Here is a 23,838-nt window from a genome sequence, read left to right on the forward strand (position 1 = left end):
CCTTAAATGTTTTATTTATCTTCCCCCCATAATGAGGAGAGACTCACCAGGCCCCACCACAGGGCGTCTGCGTAGGTGTCAAACATGTCGCTGTTCTCCTCCTTCTCTGCCAGGTAGACCAGGAAAGATGCCAGGATGAGGCAGAGGAAGCCAATGTACCAGGCTGTGATCAGTTCCTGCAGGGGAACACAGAAGGTGTTTACAAAGATCAGAGTAAAAGGAGGATGCAAAGAGGACCTGTACTATATCAATAAATACAAGACTTTGCATGGAAGGGGGGAGGGGAGATGCTTCATCACCTGCAGCCTCTTTGCAGCCACTTCCCGTTTACATGAACTCCGGTGATGGCTGCATGGCAATTCTCAGGGCGGGTTTTCTGATGGTGACAACATTAGACTGGGACGGTGTAATGTGTGCTGAAATGGGCACCTGTCGCCCCCATTGCAAGCCCATGTGACAACACAGGAGGACATTGGAGAGATGGACACAGACTGTCATCCCACAACAAGAAGGACCTACAGGATTTTAATGAAGCCTGTGGATAGAAGCTCACAGTGTGCAGTGAAATTGGGGGGGGGGGGGGGGGGGGGGGGGAGTGTACAACTGTGCAAGACTGAAGGGAAGGCCGGAGGTCAGATCTAATGCCCCTCTAAAAGGTTACCTTGCTGTGCGCATACACGACGGACCCCAGCAGTTTCCACGTTCCTCCTCTCCGGTCCATACGAATCATACGCAGGATCTGTAGAAACCTCAGACTCCTCAGGGCAGAGGTGGCAAACACATTGCCCTGGGATCCCGCCGACAGGACCGCTATGGAGGCGATCAACACCAAGATATCTGCAAAGGGGGAAAGGGGAGAAAAGGAGAGTTTGCGTCTGCATGGAGTTAAAGAACAGGCTCCATCCCCTACGTCATACGGAATCACCTGCTAATATAATGAGCACCAACTGCTCACTTGTTAACTGCTTCTGTCTAATTGAAGATTCATACGGAGCCTTATAAAACGTGTGTGTGTGTGTGTCCACAATGGCCAGAGATCAAATTATGGGCAATTCACTGCATAGTAGTAAATCGCCTCCTCCTCCTGTGAATATTTAACATTTAACACATTTTTATTGTTATAAATTAGAATAATAATATTTCCTGTTCTTGGTGCTTCGACAAAGAAGAAGGGGGATCTCTTTATATATGTGTAGGCTCTTTGATCACCTCAAGCTTAGGGACTATTCACAACTAGGATGTGATGAGGATGCTGCCTTTGATACTATTAACATCTGGAAACTGGAAGTGGAAGGGACCTTGATGAAGATGATCAATTCTGTTTGTAAAATTGCTTGACTGACTTGCTAAATGACATACACAACATACAAACCCAGGACATACATGTATACCATTACTGGGGAATTGCTGTGTTCCAGTGTCTGTACACCTGCTGCCCCCATTATGAGGGGCTCCCACCATCCCTGTACTGAGTTCCCAGGTCTGTACACCTGCTGTGCCCATTATGAGGCGTTCCCACCATCCCTGTGCCGAGTTCCTAGGTCTGTACACCTGCTGTTCCCATTATGAGGGGTTCCCGCCATCCCTGTGCCAAGTTCCTGTGTCTGTAGACCTGCTATGCCCATTATCAGGGGTTCCACCATCCCTGTGCTGAGTTCCTTTGTCTATGCACCTGTTGTGCCCATTATGAGGGGTTCCTACCATAGCTGTGCCAAGTTCCTAGGTCTGTACACCTGCTGTGCTCATTATGCAAGGCTCCCACCATCCCTGTGCTGAGTTCCTGAGTCTGTACACCCGCTGTCCCCATTATGATGGGTTCCCACCATCCCTTTGCTGAATACCTAGGTCTGTACACCTGTGTCCATTATGAGGGGTTCCCACCATCCACGTGCTGAGTTCCCAGGTCTGTAAACCTGCTGTGCCCATTATGAGGGGTTCCCACCATCCCTGTGCCGAGTTCCTGTGTCTGTAGACCTGCTGTGCCCATTATGAGGGGTTCCCACCATCCCTGTGCTGAGTTCCTGGGTCTGTACACCTGCTGTGCCCATTATAAAGGGGTTCCCACCATCCCTGTGCTGAGTTGGTATCCAAGACATATAACAAGCCAGTAGATGAATCAGCTCATCAAGCTCACTGTTGGGTTAGGTTTTTAGAGATTGGGGTTTAGGGGGTTATGTTTCAGGTTATTTTTTTTTATTTTTGTTGGGGTTTAGGTTAAGTGTTAGTGCGTTCTTTTTAGTTAGTGATACTTAAGCCTCATACACACGATCGGTTTTTCTGCTGAGTTTTTCCTTCAGATTTACCAAAACCATGTAGTGAAGGGCCTGCCTGATTGCATACACATTGAAACTCCTAAGGTGTGACCTCATATTATATGGTTTTGGTAAATCTGAAGGAAAAACTCAGCAGAAAAACTGATAGTGTGTATGGGGCTTTAGATACAGTTAGGGGAGTCAATTTTTTTTTTTTTTTTTTTAGCTGCACACTAAAATCTTCTGTTGCCATCCCGGCATAGGACAATGCCATTTTCCCGCAGTTAAGGACAATTAGCCTAATTTTCCTCACCAATAACGCAGAATGGTTTGCGGGCAAATTTCAGCCTCCCCCTCCATCCCCGGTAGCGGCAGCAGCAGCCGGCGGCCCAGATCCGCACAAAGTACTCCACGCCAAAGACCACAATGGTGACGATTTCCTGCAAATATAAGACAGGTTCAGCTTCTAACATACAAACCAGGTGAAGATAAAGACTTAGTTAGACTTACCGGTGACGGCATTTCTAAGAATCTTTCAGGACAACTTTGGAGAGAGCGCAGCTCCGCCCATTTTCCAGAAAACACATACAGGCTATAAATCCCTCCTCTTCCACCATGGCTTCAGTTATTGTGTGGTCTCCGACATACTGGAAAACAAAGCACAGAAAACCACCAAACAACCATGATAGATACTTAAAACCACTTTGAAGATAAAAGGGGAGGAAGTAACGGTTGTCCTGAAAGACTCTTAGAAATACCGTCACCGGTAAGTCTAACCAAGTCTTTCTCAAATTGCCTTTCAGGACAACCTTGGAGAAGATAACCGAGAGACTTACCCTAGGGTGGGACCACTACCTGCAGAACCTTCCTGCCGAAGGCTTGATCTGCGGCGGTAGGTCCGACCTATAATGTCAGAAAAACATTGAGAAGTTGGACCATGTGGCAACCTTGCATATTTGTTCAGACGTAGCACCGGCCCTTTTGGCCCAGGAAACAGCCGTTGATCTCATAGAAAGAGCAGCAATTCCTGAGGGTGGGCATTTCTCCCTTAGCTTTTTAGGCCTCTGTGATTGCCCATTTAAGTCACCTGCCCAAAGTGCTTTTGGAAGCTATTTCCCCTTTACGTGAACCTGAGAACATCACAAAGAGAGCATTTGATTTCTAAATACTTTGGTGACTGTTAGAAAGTGTAGCGGGCATCTCCTCACATCCAGTGGGTGGAAAGCTTCTTCTCCTGGATGGGCAGAAGCTGAGGAGAAAGTGGGGAAGGCTAATTTCCTGTGAAAAGTTGAAGAAATGCTGGATCCGTTTGAAGGATTATCCAGTCTGAAAAAACCTTTAGAAAGGGTTCTGTGACCGCTAGGGCCTGAAGCTCGCCGACTCTTCTTGCCGACGTCACGGCTACCAGAAAAATAGTTTTAAGAACTAAGCTTTTTAACCACTAGCCTACCAGGCACTAACAGCCCCTTCCTGCCCAAGCCATTTTTCATCGCTGTCGCACTTTGAATGACAATGTAGTCATGCTACATTGTACCCAAACAAATTTTTTATCATTTTCTTCACACAAATAGAGCTTTCTTATGGTGGTACTTAATCACTGCTGTTTTTTTTTATTTTTCACAATAAAAAAAAAAAAAAAAAAAAAGACCAAACATTTTGAAAAAAAAAAAAAAGTTTACTTTTGTTCTGTTAGTAAATTTTGTAACTAAGTAATTTTTCACCTTTACTGATGCGCGCTGAAGAGGTGGCACCGACGGGCACTGATAGGCTGAACTGGTGGACATTGATGAGGTGGCACTTATGGGCACTAATATGCTACACGGATAGGCGAAACAGATGGGCACTGATGGGTGGCAATGATGGGCGACACTGATGGGCATTGGACAGCAGTGATGGGCATTCATGGGCAGTAGATTGCCAGCACTGACTGTGACCATTTTTGTAAGATATTCCTCTTCCGTGAGAAGTCCTAAAACTGCCATGGCTGATCGAACTGAAACTGAGAGATTGGTTTGAATCTGTCTCACCGCAGATTGAAGATTGAATCTTCCCCATCTTCTCTTGTGGCAGAAAAACTTTTTGAAGCACCGAGTTTATTGTATAACCCAGGAACTTCCTCTCCTGCGATGGTTATAAATTGGGGGGGGGGGGGGGGGTATCTGAAGAGAACTCCTGCTCTTCCCTTACCCCTTTGGGAGACCAAACGGTTCTCCTGGTCTTGATCCCTATTTTTGTGGGGCTGTTGAACAGCATGAAAATTCTTCTTGATTGGTTGTTTCTTTTTGGAAGCGAGAGCCTTTTTCTTGTCAGCTGTCCTGTCCAAGACGGTTTCAAGGTCTGGACCAAAAAGACAACATGAAAAGGGTAGGCCAGATAATTTTATCTTGGAAGCTGTGTCACCAGACCAAGTTTTTAGCCAGACAGCACATCTGGCTGAGTTCACCAGCACCGACGACCTTGCACACATCTTTACCGATTTGGCTGATGCATCAGCCATGCACAGTTGCAATAAAAAGTATGTGAACGCTTTTGGAATAAAATGGATTTCTGCACAAATTGGTCATAAAACGTGATCTGATCTTCATCTAAGTCACAACAATAGACAATCACAGTCTGCTTAAACTAATAAGACACAAAGAATTACATATTACCATGTTTTTTATTGAACACACTATGTAAACATTCACAGTGCAGGTGGAAAAAGTATGTGAGCTAATTGGAGTGAGGTGTCAGCCAACTGGAGTCCAATCAATGAGATGAGATTGGAGGTGTTGGTTACAGCTACCCTGCCTTATAAAAAACACACACCAGCTCTGGATTTGCTTTTCACAAGAAGCATTGCCTGATGTGAATGATACCTCGCACAAAAGAGCTCTCAGAAGACCTCCGATTAAGAATTGTTGAATTGCATAAAGCTGGAAAGGGTTATAAAAGTATATCCAAAAGCCTTTCTGTTCATCAGTCCACAGTAAGACACATTTTATATAAATGGAGAAAGGTCAGCACTGCTGCTACTCTCCCTAGGAGTGGGCATCCTGTAAGGAGGACTGCAAGAGTACAGAGCAGACTGCTCAATGAGGTGAAGAAGAAGTGTAAGTTAAAGACTTACAAAAGTCTCTGGCATATGCTAACAACCCTGTTAGCGAATCTACGATACATAAAACACTAAACAAGAATGGATTTCATGGGAGGATACCACAGAGGAAGCCACTGCTGTCCAAAAAAAACATTGATGCACTTTTACAGTTTGTACAAGAGCACCTGCATGTTTCACAGCAATACTGGCAAAAAATTCTGTGGACAGATGAAACCAAAGTGGAGTTGTTTGGAAGAAACACACAACACTATGTGTGGAGAAAAAAAAAACAGGCACAGCACACCAACATCAAAACCTCATCCCAACTGTGAAGTATGGTGGTGGGGCCATCATGGTTTGGGGCCGATTTGCTGCGTCAGGACCTGGACGGATTGCGATCATCGAAGGAAAAATGAATTCCCAAGTTTATCAAGACATTTTGCAGGAGAACTTAAGGCCATCTGTCCACCAGCTGAAGCGCAACAGAAGATGGATGTTGCAACAGGACAACGACCCAAAGCATAGAAGTAAAACAACAGAATGGCTTAAACAGAAGAAAAGACGCCTTCTGGAGTGGCCCAGTCAGAGTCCTGACCTCACACCAGACATCCCAAGAATATTGCTGAACTGAAACAGTTCTGTGGAGAGGAATGGTCGGGAATTACTCCTGACCGTTTTAGCACGTCTGATCTGCAACTACAGGAAACGTTTGGTTGAAGTTATTGCTGCCAAAGGAGGTTCAACCAGTTATTAAATCCAAGGGTTCACATACTTTTTCCACCTGCACTGTGAATGTTTACATGGTGTGTTCAATAAAAACATGGTAATATTTAATTCTGTGTGTTATTAGTTTAAGCACACTGTGATTGTCTATTGTTGTGACTTAGATGAAGATCAGATCACATTTTATGTCCAATTTGTGCAGAAATCCATATCATTCCAAAAGGGTTCACATACTTTTTATTGCAACTGTATTTCACTGCCTTCAGTATCAATGGAAAGGACTCCAAAAGTTCTTTCCGTGACGTACCCGCCTCTATGTGGCTCTTCAGCTTCTCTACCCAGCATTCAACGTTCTTTGCGACAACCGTGGAAGCCATAAAACGGGTTTGAGGCAGGCCGATGTGGAATCTCACACTTCTTCCAAGATGGAGTCCGCTCTTTTATCCATTGCATCCTTCAGCACCCGCATGTCCTCGAATGCTAGGTCTGTGCAATGGGAAACCTGTGAGAATGCGGCATCTACACAGAGTTTCTTATTCCATACCTCTGACCAGTGGCGTAACTAGAACCTTTAGGGCCCCGATGCTAGAAACCATGAGGGGCCCCCCTGAACCCCAGACAGGGCCCTTCCCTCCGAGTCCGGTGGTGGAACTCCAGGGAGTGGTCACAGGTATGACCTTTGTGAGCCCTGTAGTTCCACCACTTGTATTAGTACTTTTTTTAAAAATTTTAGGTGCCCCATTGGGGGACTGTCCCTAGGCAGGATGGGGTCCCCGTCCCCAGAAGAGATGAAGTCCTTTTCTCCAGGGCAGATGAAGTTACTGCTCCCAGGTGAGAAGGGGTCCCTGCCCCCAGGGGAGGTGGGGGTCCCTGTCCCCACGTGAGAAGGGGTCCCTGTCCCCAGGGGAAGATGTAGGGGGTATGTAATGGTGTGTGGGGGATGGGGTCCTCTCACTCACCATGACCAAGCTGCAGGCCGCGCACTCATCCATGTTGGCCTGGGCTCCATCCAGTGTGCTGGACGGGCGATCAGCATATCTCCCAGAAAGACCTTTCATCATCTGTGTATGACAGGGGAGGAGGGGGCTGGCAGACAAGCCTGCAGTGTCCTCCGGGGAGCTCTTATAGGGCTGCACTGCATCTGTGTGCTTATAGTTTGTTTACCCAGTAGAAGTATGCAGTGCAGTGTGGGCCGGATTCGGGGGGAGGGGGGGGGGGGGGGCGGGACTCTGGGTGGGGAGAACAGACGTCGGACTGAGCGGCAATGCATGAAGCAGGAGAGGGGTACTCTGAGGAGCCGGCCGAGGACTCAGGTCACGCGGGGAATGCACAACTAAAGAGCAGCCAGTGCGATAGTCGAGCATGGAGCTCTGCTAGTCACCCTCCACCTCCAGCCACCCGTGTGCATGGTGCACTGGTACCCCTAGCTGCCTATGCTCTGCCGGCCATATGTAGAGGGGGCTGCATGGGCCCCCTGCATCACAGGGCCCAGTTGTGGTCGCTACTGCTGCACCCCCTATAGTTACGCCCCTGCCTCTGACTCATTATCTTTGAAGGGAAACCTTCTAAGGGTCTTGGAAAAGAAGGGGCCTTCGAGTCCTTCCAATCTTTCGTCGCTGTGTCCAAGCGGATTCTAGGAACTGTAAACACTCTATGTTTAGTGCCATTTAGTCCTTGGTACATTTTATCATGAACCAACAGCTGCACCTTTTCCTCCAGGATCTCGAGGGTACTATAGATCACTCTCAAAAGGTCATCCACTTCCTCCAGCCATAGTTTGTAGCTAGAGGCTCGGCTATCATCTTCCTCTTCTGAATCCCTGAGGGAGAGAAGAGTACCTGTCCCCTCATCCCCTGAGTCAACGACCTCTGCTGTTCTAGTGGTGGATGCCCGAGGGCTGGACAGTGGATTCTGGGGGTCAACCCCACCTGCCGGACTCTGTACCAGCATAGTTTTGACCAAACTCAGCGAGTTTGTAAGCTCTTGTACTGAAGAGAATAAGTCTTTGTATTGCTGGGTTGTTTCCTCTTCAACCAACTCCTTAATACAGGATCTGCACATTGCTTTCTGCCACGAATCCCTGAGGGGGTTCTTGCATGAAGGGAATTTCCTCTGACTTGGTGGGTTTGAATGCTTGGTTTTTCCTAATGCTTTTTTAATGAGACTAAATGAAGTTCACCTAAGGGTCCCTGAACACTTTCCTGCCCTTAGTGCAAAAAAATAGACCACAACCAGACAGAAGGGAAAGGCGCCCCGAGCAGTGCAAAACCAGTTACAGCAACTACCATGTCCAAACTGCAGGGTCCGAGCAAAAAGATACCTCTGACTGTGCAGCCACAGGCTCCCTGCAGGGAGGGTACACAAATAACCAAAGCATAAGTCCATATGGAGAAGAATTAAGGTAACACTGTACCCCTCTTACCTAGGCCTGACCGGTGCCTGGAGTGATTGCTTCTGCGGTTTCTGACAGTCTCTCGACCATCCTTAGCAGAGAGTACAGAAAGTACCCGGTCCCGGCGTCATCAACGAGGGCCAGAACCGGATGTGCTGGGCGGTAGACCCGCCCCCTTGGCCTCTGCATTCCAGGCGACAGGAACCACTTGCCGCCATGCCCCCACAAAAAGGCGCGTCACCGGACATGACGTAACACGCCAGCCAGGACCTGGAACTGCCATGCGTGACATGCCACTGACCAGCAGCGGAATACTGCCCGGGCACAGACCCGGGTACTCAGACGCCAACGCCTCCTGCAGGCCATTGCTACACCTGAGCTGGAGACTCCAGAACACCCCCCGCCCGTACTGGGGGGGTACTGGAATGGTCACTGCACTCCAGGCGGACACACTTTAAGGTAAGCCTTCTCCCTCCACCTTGGAGAAAGCATGCGCCCTGGTGTCAGCATGCACTTCCACTATGGCGGAGGAAACACAACTGAAGCCATGGTGGAAGAGGAGGGATTTAAAGGCTGCGTGTGTTTCCTGGAAAATGGGCGGAGCTGCGCTCTCTCCAAGGTTCTCCTGAAAGGCGATTTGAGAAAATTGTTCAAAACCCAATACAGGTCCCCTTCTTCTGATCACACAGCCAACTACTTTTAGGGCCACAAGCCACACTTTATCGGGGCTTTAAAAAGCCAATATGGATGCAAATGAATCTCTGTAGAACAATTTATATTCAGGTGTATGTTAAATGTTCAGAAGAGTCCAAAGACCTGTAACTATCAATCACTGCGTTTGAGGAGCAATTTCTCCTTTATCAGGATTGGACTGACAAAAGAAAAAATAGAGCGGATCAGCAGGAACCATGGTGCATTGATGAAGGACAGCAGCACCACTCACACTTTGATTGACAGTTACAAGTCTCCACAAAGTTACGCATGCACTGCCCTCTCTGTCGGGCATGTGAGCTTCCTGGCCACAGTGAATGGAAAGCTATTAAAATCAGCAAACAAGTGGACCGTAGACGGCCGATCCCCAAGGACGCCAGACCGTAGACGGCCGGTCCCCAAGGACGCCAGACCGTAGACGGCCGGTCCCCAAGGACGCCAGACCGTAGACGGCCGGTCCCCAAGGACGCCAGACCGTAGACGGCCGGTCCCCAAGGACGCCAGACCGTAGACGGCCGGTCCCCAAGGACGCCAGACCGTAGACGGCCGGTCCCCAAGGACGCCAGACCGTAGACGGCCGGTCCCCAAGGACGCCAGACCGTAGACGGCCGGTCCCCAAGGACGCCAGACCGTAGACGGCCGGTCCCCAAGGACGCCAGACCGTAGACGGCCGGTCCCCAAGGACGCCAGACCGTAGACGGCCGGTCCCCCAAGGACGCCAGACCGTAGACGGCCGGTCCCCCAAGGACGCCAGACCGTAGACGGCCGGTCCCCCAAGGACGCCAGACCGTAGACGGCCGGTCCCCCAAGGACGCCAGACCGTAGACGGCCGGTCCCCCAAGGACGCCAGACCGTAGACGGCCGGTCCCCCAAGGACGCCAGACCGTAGACGGCCGGTCCCCAAGGACGCCAGACCGTAGACGGCCGGTCCCCAAGGACGCCAGACCGTAGACGGCCGGTCCCCAAGGACGCCAGACCGTAGACGGCCGGTCCCCCAAGGACGCCAGACCGTAGACGGCCGGTCCCCCAAGGACGCCAGACCGTAGACGGCCGGTCCCCCAAGGACGCCAGACCGTAGACGGCCGGTCCCCAAGGACGCCAGACCGTAGACGGCCGGTCCCCAAGGACGCCAGACCGTAGACGGCCGGTCCCCAAGGACGCCAGACCGTAGACGGCCGGTCCCCAAGGACGCCAGACCGTAGACGGCCGGTCCCCAAGGACGCCAGACCGTAGACGGCCGGTCCCCAAGGACGCCAGACCGTAGACGGCCGGTCCCCAAGGACGCCAGACCGTAGACGACCGGTCCCCAAGGACGCCAGACCGTAGACGGCCGGTCCCGAAGGACGCCAGACCGTAGACGGCCGGTCCCGAAGGACACCAGACCGTAGACGGCCGGTCCCGAAGGACACCAGACCGTAGACGGCCGGTCCTGAAGGACACCAGACCGTAGGCGGCCGGTTCCTAGGACACCAGACCGTAGACGGCCGGTTCCTAGGACACCAGACCTTAGATGACTATATAGCAAAGCAGGAACAGAACAGCTAAAGCATTCCAGTCTATGTCTCACAGAGCATGGACAACTGCTTCACATACCAGAATATAGAGCGCTCCTTCCGATTTCTCTTCATACTCTTTAATGGTGGAGAACACAGAGAGGACCAGACAGGAGAAGACAAGCAGGAACCTGGAATAAAAATAAGATCTATCACTTAATAGTGCCATTCATTAAATCGTGTGTGGGCAAAGCAAACACTGTAAGCCTTAAATATATAAAGAATGACACAAACTACAGTTCTGTAATCAGAGTACCAGAATTTTTTTTTTTTTTTACTCAAGCAGTGTAAATATCTAAATGTGACCTGATATCAGTCTCTTGTAGCCCCTGTACTTTGTAATTACTTTATAATTAATAGCACTGCAGTATTTAAGTGCCAACATATGATGTGCTGATAGTAGTAGAGAGTAGAGTGACAGAGGGATCAACTCATCTTCATGCTCATTCTTCCTTCACTGCCCAGTCACAGGGTGGGGGGGGGACAAGAACCATAATGGGTCAATTTTTTTTTAAAATGAGACATTTGCACAGCCGTCGTCAATAATTCCTGTAATTTGCCTAATATGTGTATCTCATGTCATCTTCAGCTCCATCTAGTGGCCACAATAAATATTTTTTCTGAAATACCTCAAATGGAGAAAAGTTTTGCATTAGGGACACTAGATGGAGCCAATGAACACAGGTAATAAACATATTAGACAAATGATGGGGATTATTGGAGGCATTCGCAAAGCGAAGGTTAATAAATAGAGCCCTTTTTTTGCCTAACCTGCCTGGTTAGAATGGACTGTGTTGTGTGGCAGAGTTGTGTTAATCCCAGGACTAGATTGACAGATAGAGATATTTATATTACATATATTATATCATTTTACACTGGCTAGAGTCAGACGAGCAGTTCGGGCCAAGCAAAAGTTCGACCTGAACATTGCCTGTTTGGTGAACACCCAAATTTGCGGGGCACTCAGCGGGATGTTCGCCCTCCGAGCGCCCCACAATGCGTCCTGCACAGTGCATTCTAAGTCCTGATTGGGCAAAGCTTTTCCTAATAGGGGCACAGTGAATAGCTTGTTAAGGTGTGGGCCAGGAAGCCTGACAGCTGAATTGAAGGAAAAAAAAAAAAAAACAAAAAAAAAAAACACATTACCGGTAATAGAAAATGTTTTTTTTTTTTTTTTTTTTAAAAAGGAAGAAAAAAAGCCTGGGAGTCCCGCCCTCAAATCCATACCAGGCCCTTAGGGTCTGGTATGAATTTTAATGGAAACCTCACGCTACAAAAAAAACAAAAAAATAAATGGCATGGGGTCCTCTGCACACCCCCACAGCCCAGGGTTGTCGAGAAGAGGCCCTTGTCCCCATCGCATGTTGAGGGCTTGTGACCTGATATGGTTCAGTAGGAGGGGGGCGCTCGCTCATCCCCCCCCCACTCCCTTCCTGACCTGCCACACTGCATACTCAGATGAGGGCCTGGTATGGATTTGAGGGCGGAACCCCCAGGCTTTTTTATTTTTATTTTTTTTTTACATTTTTCTATTGCCGGTAATGTGTTGTTTTTTTGGATGGGGTGCCATTTTTTATTTTTTTTTATTTTTTTTTATTTATTGCCGGCTATTTTTGTTCTCTTTATAAAACTTCTGTTTTGCTGCAGCAAGGGGACCCCCCACAGGCACTATATTTAAAGGAATTTTTCATTTTTATTGTTTCATTTTAAGCATCGTTAAAATCACTGCTCCTGTAAAAACGATCTTTTAAAACAAATTTTTTTTTAGCATTGACACATGTCCCCCAGGGCAGTATCCGGACCCCCATACCCTTTTTATGGGCAATAACTTGCATAAAAAAGCCTACAAAAAATGGGCACTTTTGATTTTTGATGTATGGGTCCCATAGATTTTAATAGAGTTGGCGGCTCGGGTCTGAACTTTTTACATTTTCGGGAGCAAACCGAACAGAGGGTGTTCGGCCCAACTCTCTTGCTACCTAGAAATGCTAAATTGCCTGGCTGCATTGGTACGCCACCGACTCAATGCAAATCATTAGGAGGAGCTACAGACCACCTAAAAACGCAATTTGTCTGGTTGCTATACTAGACTACTGACTCTAAAGCAAAAACATGTTATCAAGTCAGAAGTCCCGGTATGAACGCTTGTTTAGGGTCAGTGACCCAAAATACTGGAGCAGCAGGATCAGCATGACAGCCAGTCTTCCATCATTTTCAAGGGAGCTCAGCAATGGCAGGAACTGGGTTCTCCTTTGATCTGAAGTCTAAAAAAGACACATTGGGGTACAGAATACATTTTCTAGTCATAGTTCACTGCAAATATGAACATATAGAGCAGTGGTTCATGAACAAAAGTGCCATCCCTTGCCCACAATACATGAACTGTGAGCATTGCTTGGCCTCCTACGTGACAGATGAGCCTCTGACACCTCCAGGACTTAGAGGCAGAGAAGGCGGATAATTGCAGGAACCCATGGGATAGGCACTATAGGATAGGATGGTGGGGGGGGGGGGGGGGGGGGGAGGGGTTATTAGTCTCTGGACACCCGGATGATCTCAAATTTAACAAAGTGCTTCTCTCCAGTCAATAAAGTCACTTCAGCATTTTCTCCCAGTCTTTCCACCATCAGCACCTTTCTTAAAGGAAAACTCCATCTTTAACCCTGATCCTGTGGATGCAGAATTACAGCTCATAGGAAATAGGCAATCTTACCACAAAAGGTCATTATCTTTAGATCCTTTCCATCAAATGTTTTATTTATTTTTTATCCTTCCCAGATCAGTGCTGCTGATCTCCTGCAGCCTGTCTGCCACTTCATGTTTACATGCACATTACTGCTCTGTACTGGCGTCCCATTAGATGCAGCTGCTGTTCAGGTATTTTGACAGCTGGTGGGGAAAGCTGCAGAAGATTTGTCCATCTGAGCTGTACAGTGTGGGTGAAGGATCCTATTTGATTCCTTCTATTCAGCCTGCAGACTGATCATTACAAATCTATTAGATATCCCATGTAGCCTGCATTTAGCCAGCTCTGGGGGGGCATCTGTGAAGCAGGAATCACCTGATCTTTTAAAATCACGGCTGGCTATTCTTCATAAGGACATATATCTTTATATATCAATACAGACGATGATATACCTATAAAGACAATGAATGATAAAACAATGTATCTGTTAAGATTTATATATTCTAGGTTACCATTTACAGTACTGCCCTGAGGAAGTGAACATTGTTCATGAAACGTGTAAGGTCGGCTATAATTCCAGTGAAGAAATATGTAAAACATGAAATGTGTAAATGCTAATTCCTCAAATCTTTATGGTGGAAAAATTATGTAAGATATTGTGTAGGATAAAAGGTCACCAGCCTCATAATACTATACCTTACTATGTTTAAATGGGACTTTTCGGGCATTCTGCTTCTACACACACAGACACACACACACACACACCAATCTATAAAATGTAATTAGAAACACGTTAACCATTTTAATGCAGCTCACTTTCACCCCCTTCCTGCCCAGGCCAATTTTCAGAGCTGTCACATTTTAGACAATTGTGCAGTCTTGCTACACTGTACTCATATGAAATTTTCTTTTTTTTTTTTTTTTTTTAAACAGATAGAGCTTTCTTTCGGGGGTATTTAATCACCACTGGAGTTTTGCCAAACAAAAAAAAAAAGTCTGCAAATTAAAAGAAAAATGTAGTTATAAAATGTTGCAAATAAGTAATTTTTCCTCTTCGCAGATGTGCACTGATGAGGCTGCATTGTGGGGCACTGGGGGGGCAACGATGGGGCTTCACCGCAGTGCACGGAGGAGGCTGCACCGCGGGGCACGGATGGGCAATTATGAGACTGCACTGTGGGGCACTGATGAGCAATAATAAGGCTGCACCGTGGGGCACTGAGGAGGCACTATGGGGCACTGATGGGCAATGATAAGGCTGCACTGTGGGGCACCGATGAGGCTTCACTGTGGGGCACTGATGAGGCTGCACCATGGGTCACTGATGGGCAATGATAAGGCTGCACTGTGGGGCACTGATGAGGCTGCACCGTGGGGCACTGATGAGCAATGATAAGGCTCCACCGTGGGGCACTGAGGAGGAGGCACCTTGGGGCACTGATGGCCAATAAGGCTGCACTGTGGGGCACTGATAAGGCTTCACCGTGGGGCACTGATGAGCAGTGATAAGGCTGCACCGTGGGGCACTGAGGAGGCACTATGGGGCACTGATGGGCAATGATAAGGCTGCACTGTGGGGCACTGATGAGGCTGCACTGTGGGGCACTGATGAGCAATGATAAGGCTCCACCGTGGGGCACTGAGGAGGAGGCACCGTGGGGCACCGATGGGCAATAAGGCTGCACTGTGGGGCACTGATGAGGCTGCACCGTGGGGCACCGATGAGCAGCGATAAGGCTTCACCGTGGGGCACTGATGAGCAGTGATAAGGCTGCACCGTGGGGCACTGAGGAGGCACTATGGGGCACTGATGGGCAATGATAAGGCTGCACTGTGGGGCACTGATGAGCAATGATAAGGCTCCACCGTGGGGCACTGATGGGCAATAAGGCTGCACTGTGGGGCACTGATGAGCAATGATAAGGCTGCACTGTGGGGCACTGATGAGGCTGCACCGCGGGGGAATGATGAGGCTGCACCGCGGGGAATGATGAGGCTGCACTGTGGGGCACTCATGAGGCTGCACTGTGGGGCACTCATGAGCAATGATAAGGCTGCACTGTGGGGCACTGATGAGGCTGCACCGCGGGGGAATGATGAGGCTGCACCGCGGGGGAATGATGAGGCTGCACCGCGGGGCCCTGATGATCAATGCTAAGGCTACACTGTGGGGCACTGATGAGGCTGGACCGTGGGGCACCGATGGGCAATGATAAGGCTGCACTGTGGGGCACTGATGAATCTGCACCGTGGGGCACTGATGGGTACCGATAAGCTGCACCGATTATCAATGTTAATGCTGTACTCATGCTGCCCTGGTAGATTTTCTCTCCTTTCCTCACAAAATGTGTCTGGAAAAGAGCCGAATGCTAGCGAGTATGTTTACATGTGACCAGGTGTAAATGGACACAGCTGATCACATAGTAAAGGGATGTTGTGATTGGCCCTTTACCCCTATCTATGATCCGCTGTGTCCAAGGGATACAGCGGTCAGACACTCCTTGATGCATGCCTCAGGGGGCGCCCTTCCCAGAACTGGAGAGCTACGCTGTATAGTTGTATATCGGCTATACCGTGGTATTAAAGTGGTTAAAATAACAAAAGATAAAAATAAAATTTATCAGGCCATGATAATGATCACAGCATGTTGGGTACAATTCTTTTCACTACCAACGCATTTTGAATAGGCTGTACTTCATTCCCAGAGGAACGAGAATCTTCTATATGGGTTTTGCTTGGGATGATGCAAGATTTCCTTGAAATGATGACCAACCCACAATTCAAATAATGGTCCGATCCCATAGAGCTCAGTGAATGGTTGGGGACAACAGAAGCAATTACTGAGGACCATCCAGCCCAAAGTCCGAAACGTCCATAATAATATATTCATGTTTTAGGTGTCTTAATTCAGTCAAATAATTTGAAGACTTTATGATTCTTATATTGCGTAGCCTTCAAGTACCAAATATTATACAAATGTAGATTTTGTTGTATATGCTCCTCCGTAGAAACAGTATGGTGAGTGAGGGCTGTCACCCTCAAAAAAGGACCACCTGGCGAAAATAGACTGAAAAAAAAAAAAAAAAAAGAAAATGAATGCAGCAACCACATCTAAGGCAAAAGCTGCAATATATCCCATTTTTGTTCTTGGGTATACATAGATAAAACTTAAAATGTATGACCAGAGGATGATCATGACAGCCAACTGGGGTCTTGCAGAGCGGTCAGCAGCGGCAGCAACCCTATAGGTCCCCCTTACAGTGAACAATGCATGCGTGGTTGGCGATCATCTATCACACAGGCCTGTATACGCAGCACACCCGTCGTCGAGGCTCCAGACCCGATATAATGAATTAACCAGTGACAATTACAAAATGCAATCTGTCTATGGCTATAACGGTTTGCTAAAATTTCCTGGAAATAACAGGAACAAAAGCGCCGACTCATGGGATCCAGAGCTCCGATAATTAGATTGTGAAAAATTGAAATTAATTTGTGGTTTTAGAAAATGCGCTTTAGTAAATCTGTTTTATGCAAATTACTCCAGGCCACAAGAAATGGAGGCTGTCAGGGGCGAGATGCTTTCAGAGACAATATAATCATCATTTGCATTCATTTACATTGTTAGTCTGGCCATACATTATACAATTTTCTTATTCAAGTTCCTTTAGATTTACCTTCAACTATGTGGTGGGCATACAAATGGAAACCATATAATACGAGGTCAAACCTAAAAGGAAAATTGTAGGCTTACACTGGCCAATAAGGTCTGGTCACCTGTTTTGGGGAAACCTGTGGTCCAAAGCTTTGGGGGGGGGGGGTGTAAACTTCATGACTGTAGCAAACAATGATTTAGATTTTAATTGTGCCCTTTTCTTCTTACTCCTGGGGGACAGTAAGAGGCACCCTTGTTGGTTGTAGATAGCAATTACCTCTCTATGGATAGAAAGGTCCTCACGAAGAATCAAAAAGGTACCCTGCGACACTGGAACAATTCTTTCAAATGGCCAGAAACTCCTTGCCATGTCCCTCTAAAGCCACCTGAAAGTGTACTCCATCCCTCGGGGACTCGTTGGTTGGATCTTTGCATGGACTCCCACCATCCCTGCAGTTGCCAGTCACACTTGCTGTAACTATTATAAAGGAGTTCCAATAATTCCTGTGCCGAGTTCTCTGGTCTGAATACCTGCAGTTCACACTGGTCCGACATGCACTTCAACTTCCAGAATCAATGGTTCCCTACGAGCCGTCTTAACTGGTCCGACTTGTGTCAGTCCATACCATACCAGACCCTTATCCTAGCATGCAGCTCAGGAGATCAGGAAAGGGGGGGTGGGGGGGTTGTAAAAAGAGCCCCCCCCCCCCGGACCATACCGGGCCACATGCCCTCAACAAAAGCACCTTGTCCCGATGTTGATGGGGACATGGGCCTCTTCCCGACAACCCTGGGCAGTGGTTGTGGGGGTCTGCGGGCAGGAGGCTTATCAGAATCTGATTTAACAAGGTGGCCCCCCCGGATCCCAGCCCCCCTCATGTCAATGGGTAGTACCCCTACCCATTCACTTCCCAAAAAAAGCAGCGTAGTGTAAATAAAAACCAAGAGACAGTTTTTGGCAAGTGCTTTAATAAAAATGAACATTGTCCTCCAACGTGTCTTCTTCCTCCAGTCTTCTCCGACGCTGGCTCCCACCATTTTGTCATCTGTGATGTCTGCCAATTCTTATATAGCCATGGGGCTTGGCAATCCGGTGGTGACAACACCATGAGGCTCGCCCTATGTGACAGCCCCTTCGCCCCAAATCACCCCCCTCTTTGAGGGCATGTGGCCTGGTATGGTCCCCGGGGGTGCTCACTCACGCCCCCCCCCCCCCTTTTATGACCAGCCAGGCTGTATGCTCGGATAAGAGTCTGATATGGTCTGGGGGGGGGGGGGGGGGGGGGTTAGGAGCATGCCATTTTCCATTTTCCTTTTTTCATTTGGCATAGGGTTCCCCCTTAAGATGCAAACCAGACTCAAAGGGGCTGGTATGGTTGGATGAGTAGTCAGAAGTTATATGACTTTCATGTCGGACCAGTGATGGCGAACCTCGGCACCCCAGATGTTTTGGAACTACATTTCCCATGATGCTCAACTACACTGCAGAGTGCTTGAGCATCATGGGAAATGTAGTTCCAAAACATCTGGGGTGCCAAGGTTCACCATCACTGGTCTAAGGGGTTCTCACCAACCCTGAGCAGAGTTCCTGGATCTGCACACCTGATGTCCACTATGAGGGGTTTCCACCATCCCTGTGCCGAGTTCTTGGGTCTGCAAACCTGATGTGCCCGTTATGAGGGGTTCCCACCATCCCTATGCCGAGTTCTCTGGTCTGTGCACCTGCTTTGCCCGTTATAACAGTTGCCCACCATCCCTGGGTTGAGTTCCAGGGTCTGTACACCAGCTTTGTCCATTGACTGGTTCTCACCATACCTGTGTAGAGTTCCCAGGTCTGCATACCTGCTGCGTCCATTATGAACTATCCTGGGATTTTATGTTTATTTTATATTATGTAGAATACAACAGGAGGAGTCGGGACACCCAAAACTCACAGGTGGACAGCAGGGAAATCTCAGTGTTGGGAGTATCCAAAACACATAAAAATCCAGGGGCTGCAGGCTCTACCCAGAACTACAAAATCACTTTTGGCTGGAATGACAGCACAGACATGGCGGGTACATTAGCTTTAAAGCCATAAAAGAAATCAATGGCCAGCTCTTTTTTTTCTACATGATTTTATCAGGTTATCGCATCAATAGAGTGTCTACTTTTATGGTGCGGTCTCTTGCAATTAACCCTTCACCCCCATTAACAGGCTGACGTCTGCAGACTGAAAAGTGCGGCAAATCCTGATAGACCACAAAGCTCTGTGACTGATCATCAAGACAGTCGTGAAGATACTAAAATGACCGGAAATCGCCTACAACCAATTAAGTCACTAATGCTCTGATAGGTCTTCATCTAGTCTGGGTGGGAATGCAACAATGAGACCCTCACTCCCAAAAATATAGCAAACAGCATAATATCCAATGAATATATAAGCTAGATGGCCAGAAGGTTCTTAACACGTGGCCATCACACCTTCCTAAAAGGCCAAAAGTCTATGGACACTCAAATTGATTGAGTTTAGGGGTTTCCAGTGACGGGTAACATTAATGCTACATCACACAAAGGACATTTTAGACTAGAAGGTCTTCCAGGACTTTGGTGAGAGACGTTTTCTGTTCCATTGTGACTTCACCTCTGTGCTACATAAAGACATAGGTTGAGGAGTTTGGTGTGGAGGAAACAAGTACATAAACCTGAGATTAATTGGAATGAGGATTGTGAGCCAGGTCTTCTCCTCCAACACCAGTCCTGACCTAAACCCTACAGAACAACTTTGGGATGAACTGGAATGAGGATTCTAAAGCTAGGTCTCCTCCAACATCAGTCCTGACCCCAACAGAACAACTTTGAGATGAACTGGAATGAGGATCGTGTGCCAGGTCTTCTCCAACATCAGTCCTGACCACAACCCTACAGAACAGCTCTGGGATGAACTGGAATGAGGATCGTGTGCCAGGTCTTCTCCAACATCAGTCCTGACCACAACCCTATAGAACAGCTTTGGGATGAACTGGAATGAGGATCATGTGCCAAGTCTTCTCCAACATTAGTCCTGACCACAACCCTACAGAACAACTTTTGGATAAATGCTCTCTCATCCAACCTCACAAATGGATTATTATGCAGACATTCCAACAAACGCGCTCAAAAGAGCCTTTCAAGGAGAGTGGAGGATGTCAAAGCCACAAACCTAGGCCAACTCCATATTTTGGAATGGAGTGTCCAACAAGATCATATAGGTGTGAAGGTCTGGCGCCATTTAGTGTAGATATTATCATCATCAAGGATTTATGAACTGCTTTACCCGCCCAAAATTTATGTAATACAGGTTCTGCCAGTCTACTGACACAGTCCAGTGAGCCGTTAATAAAATTGCAAATGGCAAAACAAGTGTAAAAAAAAAAAAAGTAAGATATTGGAGAAATTAGAGACAACTGTGTAATAAAAAGACAAGTGTTACACCAACACAACTGCCAAATCAGCTGCAATAAACCGCATTTCATTTATTTAAGGCTTTTAACAAATGAAATTGGATCCACCAACATCGGTAGGGAGCCGGATCCAACATTATTCTGCTGACCTGCAGCTTTCCTGCTTCCTTGGCAGACGGGCTGAAAGGAGACATGGTTTTAACCTGCTCAGTGCTGGAGAGGCGTGGGGAAATAGAAAAGTACTCTAAAAATAGCAGCGTGATATATGTAGCAGGAAAAACAAGAAAAAAAAAAAGCAGGGGGGAGAGAAAGAAACCGAAAAAAAAAAAAAGGGAAAAGAGGAAAGGGGAAAAGAGGAAAGGGGAAAGGGGGGAAGGGGAAAAGGGCAGGACATACACAATATTGTAAAAAGTATTGGGACCTTTACACGCACATGAATTTTAATGGCATCCCAGTCTTTGTCTGTAGGGTTCAATATTGAGTTGGCTCACCCTTTGCAGCTATAACAGCTTCAACTCTTCGAGGAAGGTTGTCCACAAGGTTTAGGAGTGTGTCTATGAGAATGTTTGACCATTCTTCCAGAAGTGCATTTGTGAGGTCAGACACTAATGTTGGAGAGAAGCCCTGGCTCGCAGTCTCCGCTCTAATTCATCCCAAAGGTGTTCTATCGGGTTGAGGTCAGGACTCTGTGCAGGCCAAGTTTCTCCACCCCAAACTTCCTCAGCAATGTCTTTATGGACCTTGCTTTGTGTACTGCCCCAAATCATTTTGGTGGAGGGGGGGGGGGGGGTGGGGTTATGGTGTGGGGTTGCTTTTCAGTGGTTGGGCTTGGCCCCTTAGTTCCAGTGAAGGGAATACTTAAAAGTTATGTAAAGGTTGGTATTATTATTATTTTTTAATTTTTTTTAACAAACATGTCATACTTGCCTCCTCTGTGTAGATGGTTTTGCACAGAGTGGCCCCAATCTGCCTCTTCTGGGGCCCCTCAGCGGCACTCCTGGCTCCCCCTCTTCTCAAGTGCCCCGTTTGAGAGCTGCTCTCCCTCAGGGCACTCGTGGGGGCGTGCTCCCGTGTCCTGCTGCTGCGTCTATTGACACAGACAGCAGGACTCAGCTCTGTCCCTTGGCTTCCATGTAATTGGATTTGATTGACAGCAGCGGGAGCCAATGGCTGCGCTGCTATCAAGCTATCCAATCAGGAGCCAAGACACTGGCTGGAGCTGGTGTGCTCGTCCCCGTCACGGGAAAGACGGGGTTCAGGTAAGTAAAGGGGGGGCTCTGCTCTAATGCATAGCCTGCATTAAAGGTGAAAAACCCTGAGTGTTTACATCCCCTTTAAGGCATCAGCATACCAAGACAATTTCATAGACACACTCCTAAACCTTGTGGACGGCCTTCCCAGAAGAATTGAAGCGGTTATAGTTGCAAAGGGTGGGCCAACTCCAATATTGAACCCTATGGACTATGACGCCATTAAAAGTTCATGTGCCTGTAAAAGGCAGGTTTGACAATATAGTGCATTTCATGCACTGGGGGAACGTGGGACCTGTGTCAGCAGGTGAGGCTTATGCCTCCGATGGAAAATGTTCGATGGGAGCTTTTTCTCTGAAATTCCGACCGTGTGTAGGCTCAATCGGACATTTTCCATCGGAATTTCCGTCACACAAAATTTGAGATCTGGTTCTCAAATTTTCCGACAACAAACACCGTTGATGGAAATTCCGATCGTGTGTACAAAATTCCGATGCACAAAGTTCCACGCATGCTCGGAATCAAGCAGAAGAGCCACACTGGCTATTGAACTTCATTTTTCTCGGCTCGTCACACGTGTTGTACGTCACCGCCTTCTTGACGTTCGTAAATTCCCGACCAACTTTGTGTGACCGTGTGTATGCAAGACAAGTTTGAGCCAACATCCGTCGGGGAAAAAAAATCCATGGATTTTGTTGTCAGAATGTCCGATCGTGTGTACGGGGCATTGACCGCAAAAAATTCCAGTGGCAGAAAACTGGCACAATCCTTTTGAGACCCCATTCACACCTGAGCGTTTTGTAGCTTGAAGCCTGAAGCTACAAAACGCTAGAGGGGAAAAATTCTATTATTCTCAATGGAGATAGTTCACGCCATGTCGCCTGAAGCCGAACGCCTGAAGCTCAAACAAGTTCTGGACCCTTTTTTGTCACTCGAATTGAGCAGATTTGGGCGTTATTCTTCTTTTAACATTGGTGACCCTTTTGCCCTGCACAAAATCGCGGCAAAACGCGGTAAAAACGCTGCAAAAAACGCTACGCTCAGGTGTGAATGCAGCCTTAGGGTTACTTAGTAGAAGTGAAGAGGTTTGCAAGGGGACAGAAATGACTAGTCAAAACCAGCACCCTACAACCCCCGGAAGTAAGCTTTTCTTGGGACATCCACTAAGGCCGCGTACACACGGGCGGACTGTTCGCCCAACTTTGTCCGTCAAACAGTTTCGGCAAACAGTCCGCTCAAAATTAGCATGGACGGACATGGCCACACACGACGAACGAACAGTTTGCTGAAACCGTGCGCGATGACGTGAACGGCACGTACGACGGGACGAAAAATACGACGTCCTATACACTGCATTATAACTTTCGGCGTGAAAATCCTTTCTGAGCATGCGCGCAACTTTGTTTGACGAACAAGCCTACACACGAGCGGACTGTTCGCTGAAACAAGGTTTCAGCGGACAGTTTTACGGAATTTCCGAAAAACCTTGTTCGTCAAACTGTCCGCTGAAACTGTCCGCTGAAAGCCCACACACGAGCGGACTGTCCGCCCAAACACTGTTCAGCAGACAAAGTTGGGCGAACAGTCCGCCCGTGTGTACGCGGCCTAAGGGTCTTCTTGAACATTCTATTTGCCATACTAAGCCTTTGAACTGGAAAACCTTCTGGGTCACCAACTCGGAACAAGTTTGTGGATGAAGTCTTTTGAGTTTTCTGATCTACAAACCAATTGCAGAACAGTACCAATGTATTTGAGCCAGTGGTCAGTGGAATAGCCAGGATACACCATTTCTTTTAAAAGATAGCCAGGTCAAGATTTTCACAGGGTTCCCAATGGCAGCCTACATTTTTCTTTTTAAGGCCGGCCTTTATAAGTGCTTTGAGGGACATAATGATAAATGACCAAAATACGACATCGGTCGTTTTTTTCCCCAGCAGCCTTGGACCCCTCCCCTCCCACCATCACGTCTTCATATGCGAGATGTGAGAGAAGGAGCGATCCTTTCCAGGATGGAAAAGCTGCAGAAATTCACAAGTCCATCTCTCCATCTGGGCCCTGGGGACAGCAAATCCAAAACATAGGCCAACAAACTACCTAATGTGCTGGGCTATTAGCATG

At 47.7% G+C, this 23,838-nt stretch overlaps 1 protein-coding gene across 6 annotated transcripts in view; it reads right to left on the reverse strand.

The window, feature by feature from the left end:
* Positions 1 to 23,838, reverse strand: part of KCNQ2 (potassium voltage-gated channel subfamily Q member 2) — a 113,479-nt gene that overhangs the window by 70,780 nt on the left and 18,861 nt on the right. For all 6 annotated transcript variants that reach the window (XR_013263606.1, XM_077460359.1, XM_077460356.1 and 3 more), the window contains exons 2-5: positions 10,748 to 10,838; positions 2,566 to 2,692; positions 662 to 837; positions 48 to 176 (exon numbers count right to left, since the gene is read on the reverse strand). Coding sequence is in view for 5 of the 6 variants with exons in the window: in XM_077460359.1 (XP_077316485.1) it covers positions 48 to 176; positions 662 to 837; positions 2,566 to 2,692; positions 10,748 to 10,838 (523 nt within the window). In the remaining variant the exon portion in view is untranslated. The remainder of the gene's footprint in view (positions 1 to 47; positions 177 to 661; positions 838 to 2,565; positions 2,693 to 10,747; positions 10,839 to 23,838) is intronic.

This window comes from Lithobates pipiens, unplaced genomic scaffold (genome assembly GCF_037356315.1).
Source record: "Lithobates pipiens isolate NorthernLeopardFrog02 unplaced genomic scaffold, aLitPip1_a1.2 Scaffold_28, whole genome shotgun sequence".
In the NCBI taxonomy this organism is placed as follows: domain Eukaryota; kingdom Metazoa; phylum Chordata; class Amphibia; order Anura; family Ranidae; genus Lithobates; species Lithobates pipiens.